Raw genomic sequence first — 11,296 nt, forward strand, 5'->3', positions numbered from 1 at the left:
TGCAACTCATTAATGCAGCAGTAATACAATTAATACAAAAAACCCTTATGGTAAAACACTGGCAAGGAACATTTTGGATGACACAGGAGACTGTGTCAGGTTTTGTTTCTGAGACAAATTAGATAGTTTAGGGTAAAACTTTATGAGAACAAGGAAACTAACTTTGTCATTCACCAGCAAAAGTGGTAATTGAACATGCAGAGAGTACATGTCTTGTTAGGCAAAGTCATTCCACTTGCTGGTGCACCTATGTGTTTTTTTGTTCTCACATGCCTGTAGTAGTACAAAGTTCACCATCGTCTCCACTGTTATTGGATTTGTTGGTGAGCTCAGTGGATCCTTAGTAACTCCAAAACCATCACCGTAGTGGTTTTAAAAGCTCATTTGTGTTGTATTTGTTTCAAAACACCGACACCACGAGGTGCATAACCTGCAGCATTTGGAGAGGGTCTTTGCACTTTAGGGGTGTGTTTTCTCTAACATTGGGTGCACCAGTACTTCCAGACCATATAACGCAGGGGTGGCCAAACTTTTCTGATTGTGAGCCATGTACAGAAAAAGTCAAGTGCCAAATTCTGACATGTCAGTCACTATTTGTCTTTTCAGTTCTGCCATGTTTAATCTGGCTACATTTTTTTGTGATAGTGTTTTTTGTGATAGTGCCACCTAGTGAATTGGTGGGCCTCATGCACAACGACACAAAATAAGTAAACCCTATCTGCTAGCACATCTGCCAGCCAACCATCTGCCCTGAAGTTGATGTGCACAGCCGTAGTATGTATCGACATCATGATCGACATGCATACAATCACTGACTTAGGTTTAGGCACACACCTCTGTGATGTTATAGGGGTAAGGGGCTTTGGGGGGCTGTCAACGCCTTTAAGACTAACATAGTTAGCTAGCTAGATACTCACATAGTTTTGGATGTGTCACAGAAATCTAATACGCACAATGACCAGGCTGGTAAGCAGTTGTGCAAAATGACATCTAGTGTTTAAACTAGAATGTACAATGTACATACAGCAAAATGTATATAAGAAACCATAATAAATGTGGGTGTTTGTGTGCACCCACTGCAACAAACAAATTGTATTATTATACAATTCCACACGTCGGCACCTGTAATGTAACTTGTTTTAGTGATCTGAAAATGTGTGCATCTGTGTGTGAAACTGCAAGTATAAGAGATAGGGACAAATGCAACTGGGTATGCTCTACATGCTTGGACTGTGGATCATGGTGTCCTCTGCTGACTTGCTGATGGACTACTTAGCAATGAAGCAGCTCAGCTTAACTCAGACTCTGAAGGCTTCACACATATAGCTGTGTGTGTCCTTCTGTGGCCTAATTTTAACTCATATTAAGATATCTTTTAAACAGGCAATTGCAAATGAATAATGAACCTCCTGGTGTACCACTTTATTTGTGAATATTAATATTCTAGTTCAAACCGCACTTATCTATGCTATAAATATGTTTGTGTACTTCTGCTGCTGTGACACTTTAATTTCCCTTCATGTGATCAAAGAAGGGCATCTTATCTTATAAAAATACAGAGCTAATCATATGAATTCTTAATATGTCTTAGAGGACTGAATAAATAATACTAATGATAACCTTTATTTGTAGCCTATATCTTTTAAAAAGCAAAAGTAGACATTGTTTAAGAAAAAATAATAAAAGGCTAAACACATACAAGAACAATAGAATGATATCCATAATAATGGACCAAATTAAATTAAACTGATAAAGCTTAGAATTAATTAATTTACATACTTTCTGAGATGATATACAACAGACTATGTGTCAGATAGAGTATTGTATTAGTGTGTGATCAAGTAGTGATTACAACCATTGGGTACCAGTCCGAGGATTATGTAATTTCATTGAACGGGTATGTTTTCCCTTTGACAAATAGCGGACCAATCAGAAGCCGCGCTCCACTGACAGCCCGCTGAGGCGGGGCATCACACCAGACGCTCTGCTCGCTCATTGGACGCTGATCTCTAAGCCCATGACTCGCCAGCCAATCAAAGGCGTCAGTCGATCTGACGAGGTTCGTTACAGAAAGCGGTGTTGTCTTCGAGCCGGTGCAGCATCTCAGCGACTCATCGTTTTAATGGGGAGCATCTCGCCAGGGTTAAACATCAGTTTGTAGCAGCTGAACACCTGAAGCAACATGGACATCCTGAAGTCACTGGGCCACCCGGAGGAGATATTCAACCTGTTTAAGTTTAAGATGGGGGGTTGCAGAACCGTCATGCCAAAATTGGATTATGTGAGTAAACACTCTTTATGAAAATATGTAGGCTACTGAGAATAAATTTTCCATGTGAACATGATGACAGCAACCTCATGCAGTTTGAGTTGCATGCGCAGAATTGCCTCATTTATCAAGTAGCACACAAGGTTCCCGTTTTCACAGGCAGGAAATCTCAATGTAGCAACACGGCAGACCACCATCAGCAGGTATCTGCATATGCTTAGTGTTCACAACATACGTTGACACGGATTGACATGGTGCTCCTTGGTGAGCCGATGGAAACAGAATCCGCTAGTTGGATTAATTAGATCTGTGCCGTCTCTCCTGTGTTGGCTGGAATATACACAGGCAGATATGACCACTGACTCGGGATTTACCTTATATAATGAGTTTAGGGTTCAGCAGTGGGATGAGATGCTGTGCGCATGTTTGACGGTTAATCCCACTGGTTTAACACCAATGTGACCCAGAGAGAGAGTCTGCATAGACTGCAACATGGTTTGACCAATGAGTCTTCATGCCTTCGTTTTGGTTGGTAGCATTATGGCCCAGACAAAAGGATAACTCAATCATATCCAGCCTGTGATTCTTGCAAGTGAATCATCAGGTTTACATATTTTTCTGTGACATGTCAGGTTTTCCGGAAATATACGCTAAAATTGGCACTGAACAGTAGCCTGGTCTCAGAGCTCCTCTGACCATTTACATTTAGACTATCTGACGCTTTTATCCAAAGCAACTTACAATTGCTATTTATCAGAGGTCGCACACTTCTGGAGTATCTGGGGGTTAAGTGTCTTGCTCCACTGCCCCATCACCACCCCACTTTTTGTGATGGAGCACCACCTATTAAAATATATTATTCTCATCCAGATAATTTGGTCCTTTGAAGCAGTTTCAGGATTGAGTTGGTAATCCTGGATGAAGTCAAACCTGCACTTGGCTGAGTGCTGATCATGTGATTGCAGGTTCATGCCATAGACTGGATAAAGGTTCATGCAGTAGGTGTGTTGGGAACCCTTCCAGCATGGACAGAGGCAATAGATTCTCAAAGTCTCATGTTATGCGTTGTTCTACATAGTGCTTACAATGTTTCAACACTTCCATCACTGTTAAAGCTAGATATTACCAGTACATATGGTTAGACTATGAGTCATTTTGGGTGCATTATTGGTTAAAGTTGTTTAATGCATTTTATGTATAATAACAATACATTCAGTAATAAGATGTATAATGTTGTATGAATGTGCAAGAGCTTAAATGGTACAGTGATAATTATAAGCCTGCTGTGAATCTTACTGAAATCTCTTTTTAAAAGTAGCTGTAATCGTTCAAACAATGTTCAGCAAAGTGAGTTCTGCAGTTAAATTTTTTAAGTTTAAAGACAAATTCCCATTTTAATGTCATATTAAATGCCATATTCTGGCACAATTGAATATATACTATTGGTCATGTATAACTTTAACTGTGATGATTACACAAACAGATCATAGTGATTTTACAATAACCTGCATGTTCTCATCTAAAATCCTAATTCAATTAACACTCTGAGAAAGCCTGTTCATTATCCAGCTAACCGGAAATAAGCCTGCACTTCTGCAGGTGTGGGTTTAAAGACATGTTGCTCTGACAACTGTGACAGGTGGATTTTAAACAGCTTTGAAGAACCAAATCTATCTGGATATCTCAGTTATGCACGTATGAAGAAAGGCACAGGCTGTTTTTGACAGTGTTATGATGATTTGTTATTCTAAATTAGGCCTGACCGGTATTAGTTTTTTCATACCTTAATACCTTCCTGAAATTTCACCTGGGTATCCGGTATGATGGTATTTGTGGGGGGAAAAAACGTAAAAGCTGAGCTGCTGGTGACAGACATTGTAGCATGCTAGGGTATTTATGTTTTAACCAGCACAGCTTTTCGAGTCTTTACGGTACTGGCCTCGAATCTTCTCACGTGATGGTGCTCAGCCAATCAAATGCGAGTCGACTCAGCGAGACCACAGGATGAGCGACAGTCTCAGAAATGATTTCACCTATGGATTTGACATGGCGTGCGCTAAAGACAAAGTAGACAGCGAAAACAGAGCTTGTGTTTAAAAATGGACAGCCCATTGGCTGTATAAAAGGCAGACTTCATTCCCACTTTGAGACCGTGGTGGTTATTTAAAGCGTTAATGGGTGGTGATGGAACAGTGGATATTACACATGCCTTTGGCGTGAGAGACCCGTGTTCGAATCAACTGTGAGACATAACGTGACATATATAACAATGCTAAATTGCTTTTGGTTAAAATTCACACCTAAATGTAAAACGCCATTAAGGTTAAAGGAAGGAAGAAACACGCCCCTTGTCGGCCAGGCATACTAACCTAAAAAAGAGGAAACAAGTATAGAGATACGTTTCTATAATGCATGCAATCACAGGTGCCTGGCAACCAAAACACACTAGTCGTGAAGGTGAAGGCCCCCCAAGCTATATTTACTTTGTGCACTTTTTATCTGCGTGTGTGGGCCAGTCACCAAGAGGCAACATTGGCTAACAGCATACGCAGATATTTTGGTCTGTGTGTTTTTCATTCAACGGACGATAACGTTATTCTTTCAGTCTGCTGTGACACAGTGATGTAGCACGTCGGCTAAGACTTGGGTTTAACTGCCACGTTATTTTTTTGAGCAAGGAGCAGATTAGGAAACACGGTGGAGTGCAGCTGGTGTTGTTCAGTGCAGAGGTGGGAGGAGTTGTGTAATCATAACAGCAGATCTACAAACGCTGTGCACGGACCCTGCTCGCCTACACAGTGAAGTTGTGACTGCTTGAGGATCAGTGGAGCGCTTGTTTTTAGCTCTCCTAAAATGTTTTGACGTCGCTCGACCTCCCAGCTCACTTGTCCTTTACATGGACTGCGTGTTTCAAACTTCTCCACCCGCCGTGGCGTCGACATGGACGGGGTCGTGTTATAGCTGCAGGGTCTGTCGTACTGTCAGGTTATTCGTATGGCCGGAGCATGCTGCAAGTGTCCAGTCTCCCTGTCCGTGTTCAAGCGCTCACTCTCGGTGGCGCCGCGGGGATGCGGGTCCGCACCTCGGTCCCTCCTTCTGAGCTGGAGGCTAGGGGAGCGGGGCCTGCAGGAGGCCGCCCGACCCTCCAGCGCACTCAGAGCATGCTCTTACCGACACACTGCCTTCGTCTGTCTCTCCTGCCAGGAGTCCATGAGTGAGAGTCTGCGGACCTGCTACCTGTACCTGAACCAAACCAGCCGGAGTTTTGCAGCTGTGATCCAAGCGCTGGACGGGGAGTTGAGGTGAGTATAGCTCCACTGGAAGCTGAGCTGGCTCCAAGAGAGGGGTGTGTATGTGTCTGCAGGCATGTCTTTTTCCCTGACGTGCAGAACCAGGGGCGTTGGCTGAGGTGCTTCCCTTTTCCTCACTAATACTTTTTTTGTGCAAAATAAAAGATACATTCAAAACTATTTATGCCGTCGAAGCTACTATCAGCAGTTTAGACTTCCTTGCATTGGATCCATTCTCTTATTTCGTGTTGCATTTGTCTTACTACATTAACAGTCCACAGCTTTTTATATACAGTCTATTTCCACATCTTAAATCATGGTATATCCTGTGGAGTTGCACTGAAGTCTGACAGCAGCCACAGGTCCTGTTCAGTGCCAGGCATTTGTCAGGCACCCAAAATGAATGAGCAGTGTCCTTTTATTCTAGACAACTGTTTGCACAAAGACCGCTTATCAACAGCTTATCAACTTAACAGTGGATTGTGGGATGGAAGCTGGAGGTGTGCCAGTTAACCTCCTGGTTGCAGCCGAGGTGCCCTTAAGCAAGGCACTGAACTCCTAACTGCTTGAGGCCCCCATTTGAATGTCTATGGTCGTGTGTGTGTGTGTGTGTGTGTGTGTGTGTGTGTGCATGTTTGTGTTTCGGGGATTTTGTGTGTAACATTGTAAAAATAAAAATGGAGTGAAAAAAAAATTCCTAAAAGCAGTTTATAAAAGTAATTCTACTTCTTCAGTATAGGCTGTGAACACCTTTTTTTGGGACTTATGATATGCATATCAGTTGTGACACCTCCACTGTATTAGTCTGCTCAATACTGGAGAAAAAGTAACGGACATTATGTAGTTATTTTTAGAAATGGTGTTACTAAGGACATTCCACAGTAAATCATGTCACTTAGGGTTTCAACTAACTCATAATTGATAATTGATTAATTGTCTCAGCTCACACAGTATCACTAATGAATAATGATGAATATGATGATAACCAGGTACAGGGTAGCAACAAACGCAGGCTTTTGATGCCGCTGTGCAGAAAGAGATTTAATGTGTCTAAAGTAACATTGCACCACCAGTAACAAATAACTTAATTGTGGCCACATTCTCCTCGTAACCTGTGATGACCTGCAGCAGGAATCCAAAAGGAGACTAATATTATAAACAAGGGAGGCTGCTGCTGCTGCTGGATGTCTTATTTCCAATTCATCATCAGAACTGTTAGTAGAGAGATGATGTTTGTAAATACAAATCTTTAGTGCTAAAATTCTCTTTATATAGACTTCCCTGATCTGTGACCACCTGCTTGACATGCCTGCTACTTTTGTCGTCTTATGAATCGGTGATTAGGCAACCTTTCAGTTAGCATGTGCAAATGCCTTCATTTGAAAGCTTTTCCAGTTGTATTTTAAAGCCATCTTCTCTCCTGTCCTTTTATGATCCAGACACGCAGTTTGTATTTTCTACCTGGTGCTGAGAGCACTGGACACAGTGGAGGACGACATGAGTATCCCTCTGGACAAGAAGGTTCCCATGCTGAATGATTTCCACACCTACCTGTACCGGGATGACTGGTGTTTCACTCAGAGCCAGGAGAAAGACCGACAGGTTCTGGAGGATTTCCCCACGGTCAGTAGCACTACATGCTGGTACATAGAAGGGCAGTAGGCTGGTATATTAGGCTGTCCAAGTTTAATATACTCATGTAGTCCATTTTTAAATGACAGATTTACAGACAAAATGGCAGCATTCACATTTATTTCCTGGTTCTTACACACTAACATACACAGAAAATACCATGTTAATTATAGAGTTTAGTTTGTGAGTTGGTTGTATAATATCTATGATGGTAAGAAATGTCTAAAATGAAATCGTTGTCACTCAGATTAAAGGTTATAAATCAGTAACTATATACTTCGTGTGTACTTGCAATCCAGATATCACTGGAATTCAGAAACCTCGCTCAGGAATACAGAGACGTCATCTCAGATATCTGCCACCGTATGGGAGTCGGGATGGCCGAATTCCTGGAAAAGAAAGTGGGATCCATGAAGGAGTGGGACCTGGTAAATGTTAGCCTTGTGTTGCTATTATGTTAGAATAACTGCAGAAATATTAGACTTAAAGGCTGTATAATGGGCATGTTTAAATGCCGATAAGACATAAACTACTTCAATCTGTAACGACACAAACAGATCTCTGGCACTGGTTATGGTACCTGTTACTAACCATAACAGTAGAGGTGATAGAAATGTGAGATTAGAGCAGAGATGCTATTGTTTTGTCTTTGGCTTGAAAGAAAATATGTTATTTCTGACATGTAACTGTGTCTGTGACAGTTTGGATGTTATGCGAAGAAATAGCAAACTAACCTTAAACCATTTTACTTGATTGCAGTATCATTCTATCTTAATTAGAGCTGCCACTAATGATTATTTATTATTATTAATTAAGTTGATTAATCGTTTAGTTGTTTAGTATATAAAGTGTCAGAAAATGGTGAACAATGTCTATCAGTGTTTCCCAAAGCTCAAGATGACGTCCTCAAATGTTTTGTCCACCACCCAGAGATATTACTGTCATACAGGAGGAAAGAAACCAGAAAATATTCACATTTAAGAAGCTGGAATCAGAATTTTTACTTTGTTTCTTAAACAATTACTCAAACCGATTATCAAAATAGTTGGCAAATAATTTAATCGTCAACAACTAATCATTGCAGCCCTAGTCTTAATGTATTTTTAGTTGTTCTGGTAGCTTAAATTTTTATCAAGTCTTATCACATACCATGTAAATCTACCACGTAATTTTGTCATACATGTCATGCTGTGACTATAAAAGCCACATTGTCTTGTTTTATTCTCTGTGCAGTATTGCCACTTCGTGGCAGGGCTGGTTGGTATTGGCCTGTCTCAGCTGTTCTCTGCGTCCAAGCTGGAGGACCCCGAGGTGGGGCGGGACACTGAGCTGGCCAACTCCATGGGCCTGTTCCTCCAGAAGACTAACATCATCCGAGACTATCTGGAGGACACACAAGAGGGACGTGCCTTCTGGCCACAAGAGGTGAGGTCGTAGTGAGAGCGTGTTTGTTTTACCTGTGTGTCTGACCTGAACCTCAAAGTTATGCAGTATGATTATGACTCCTGAATACTTTTCATAGTTAAACCCACTCAAACCTAATTATTTACTCATATTTTATCATCCGAATATACCAATGTCATGCCGCATGGAGAGTTGTCTCACGTCATATTGTGTCAAAAAATAGATTTTTGTTGTTTGTTTGTTCATTGTTTGCTATCTGAGTAATCGTAAAAGTTATAAATCTAAATAAAGCAGTAGGAGCGTAAAATGTGATGTGTTGAATTTTGTCCCTGTGCAGGCCTGGAGTCAGTTTGCAGGTCGTCTGGAGGACTTGGCCCAACCTGAGAAGTTGGAGTTGGGTCTCTCGTGTCTCAACCTGCTGGTCACTGATGCTCTTCGTCACGTCCCGGATGTTATTGCCTACCTGTCCCGCCTGCGCAACCAGAGCGTCTTCAATTTCTGTGCCATTCCACAGGTACACGCTGATTGGTGACTTACTGCATTCCAACAATGTAGTGATAGAATTTGATTTGTGTGACATGACAGCACAGATTAACGTACGACTTTTAGAATTTTTTTAGAATTTTTTTCAACAACTTTTTCAAGACGGGCCTTCTTCCACTTCACAACATGTTAATCCTCTCTTGACCAGGTGATGGCAATAGCTACACTGTCGACATGCTACAACAACCCCATGGTGTTCCAGGGAGTAGTGAAGATCAGAAAGGGACAGGCTGTCACACTCATGATGGACGCCACCAACATGAGAGCTGTGCAGACCATCATCGCCCAGTACAGCCAGGAGGTGGGTGTGTTTTTTGTGTTTACTCTCTTACTTCCACCACATGGGGGCCCTTTAACACAACCAAAATCTTGCTCTCCCTCTCTTTAGATTTTACAAAAGGTCTCCCCCACTGACCCGTCACGGGACAAGACCCTGCACATCCTGGCTCTAATCCGAGAGAAGTCTGCACTGTCACAGTCCAGCCTCCCCTCCAGGACCCACCACCTGTCGCCTATGTACCTGTCTGCTGCCATGCTGCTCGCCGCCCTCAGTTGGCAGTACCTCAGCACCACTGCAGCACAGGCACAGGGCACTGGCGACATGCAGGGACAGTGAGCCCATTTACCCTCACCTTTCCTGGGGCCCACAGACTCAGAAAGCCCCTTCGCCCCATCTGGAGGTCCGGTTCTCCTCTGACAGGAAGAATCTGAAGCCCTTCTTCCCACTTTGCCCTCTTCATTATGGCCGTTGCAGGACCATGGAATCATTTAGACTATGGAGGGGTTCCGGTAGCAGGCTGGTCTCATTAGGTTTGATAGTGATTTCTTGTAGTCCACCCTGCATCTGGAAACATTATTTACACATGTTGTCTGGTTATATTCACCAGCATAAATGGCACATTGAAACAATTCAGGGCTTTATGTTGTTTGATGTTTGTGTTGCTCGTTTTTCTTTCTTTTGTTTGATTTGTTTTAAAATTTTGACCCTACTGATTTGAATGAATTTATTCAGCAACATTTGAACATTTCAAGAGAAATTAATAGTTTAATCTTCTCCATTAAGTGGACTGAAATGAGGAAATGCACACTACATTGCACTGCCCATTTTAGGAGTTTGGGGAACACAGTCACCAAATTTCACTAAGTTTCTGTTTAATTTTGTGTCAAATCTTAGTCTTAGTCTATATTTTTCATGTCAGATCAGAGCTAGCTGACTATTCCACTTGTTATGTTTATACAGGAGAAACCCTCAAATGAACAGTTACAACAGTGCACTTTATATGCACTGTGTGTTAGCATAACAGCATCCACTCACAGTAGAGATTTGATTGAACCCTTTTATGTCGGTGTTCTTTCTGTTTCTCTCCTTTTGAAATAGGAGAAAAATAAACTGTGCAATTCCAATGTAGTTTTAACATGGACTGTTTAAACGAATAGGGGAGAACAAATGTTTATACATTTGATATCTGATAGAAATGCATATTGAGAGTAAGTGCTAGCTAAAGTGTCCTTAACACAGCTTTGGTGAGTAGAACGGCTAGCACAGTGTAACCCTGTACAGAACCAAAGGAGAGCTACAATCATTGCTATGTAATGTTAAATTTTGATTTGTACATATTTGAACTAATAAAGAGGTGAAAACATCTAAACTCTGAATGTTGACATGACAAGTTGTTTTTAAATTCAGCCTGTTGATTATAGAGTTAAACTTGATATTAAACTTGTATCAAAGGCATAAAGTTTCCAGAAAGCAGCAGTGGCGCAACTGTCCCACAATCCAAGAGATCAGGGATCCTGTGTATCCTGTTGGGACAAACAAAATGACACAGCAGTACAAACTGAACATTTTGTCTACTTTATATTTTAGAGAAGACACATTATCATGCTATCTGTGTTTGGTTTTATGACTTCCAAATTCTCCTCCAACAGTGGTTCCCAACCCAACCTTAGTGTGACCTCTCATCGCAGATTAATCCTTAGTGTAGACATGAGTTGTGAGCAGCTCCACCAAAGAGGGTTTTTTCCCACGTCTCAGATTGTTTCAATTGAAGAATTTGCACAGTTCTGATGAGATAAAAGCATTCTGTTTTTAACATGAAAAAAACCCAAAAAACAAATAGGGAAAAGTAAGACAAATTTATCATAAATTTTTTGTAAA

General features: G+C 41.5%; 1 protein-coding gene across 2 annotated transcripts; it reads left to right on the forward strand.

Moving 5' to 3' along the window:
- Positions 1-2,087: 2,087 nt before the first annotated feature.
- fdft1 (farnesyl-diphosphate farnesyltransferase 1) lies at positions 2,088-10,794 on the forward strand. Of its 2 annotated transcripts, XM_038726713.1 has the most exons (8): positions 2,088-2,281; positions 5,474-5,571; positions 6,999-7,182; positions 7,491-7,619; positions 8,425-8,616; positions 8,933-9,109; positions 9,287-9,439; positions 9,527-10,794. In XM_038726713.1, exons 1-8 carry the CDS (start codon positions 2,183-2,185, stop codon positions 9,752-9,754), a joined length of 1,260 nt encoding a protein of 419 aa, XP_038582641.1. In that variant the 5' UTR covers positions 2,088-2,182; the 3' UTR covers positions 9,755-10,794. The 2 variants fall into 2 exon arrangements, with proteins under 2 accessions (XP_038582641.1, XP_038582640.1); XM_038726712.1 differs by lacking the exon at positions 2,088-2,281 and having other exon boundaries at positions 5,264-5,571.
- The last annotated feature ends 502 nt before the right edge of the window (positions 10,795-11,296 follow it).

The sequence above is a fragment of the Micropterus salmoides genome, unplaced genomic scaffold (genome assembly GCF_014851395.1).
Source record: "Micropterus salmoides isolate LMB-PRFRI ecotype aquatic unplaced genomic scaffold, ASM1485139v1 Ms_hic_scaffold_18, whole genome shotgun sequence".
Taxonomy (NCBI): domain Eukaryota; kingdom Metazoa; phylum Chordata; class Actinopteri; order Centrarchiformes; family Centrarchidae; genus Micropterus; species Micropterus salmoides.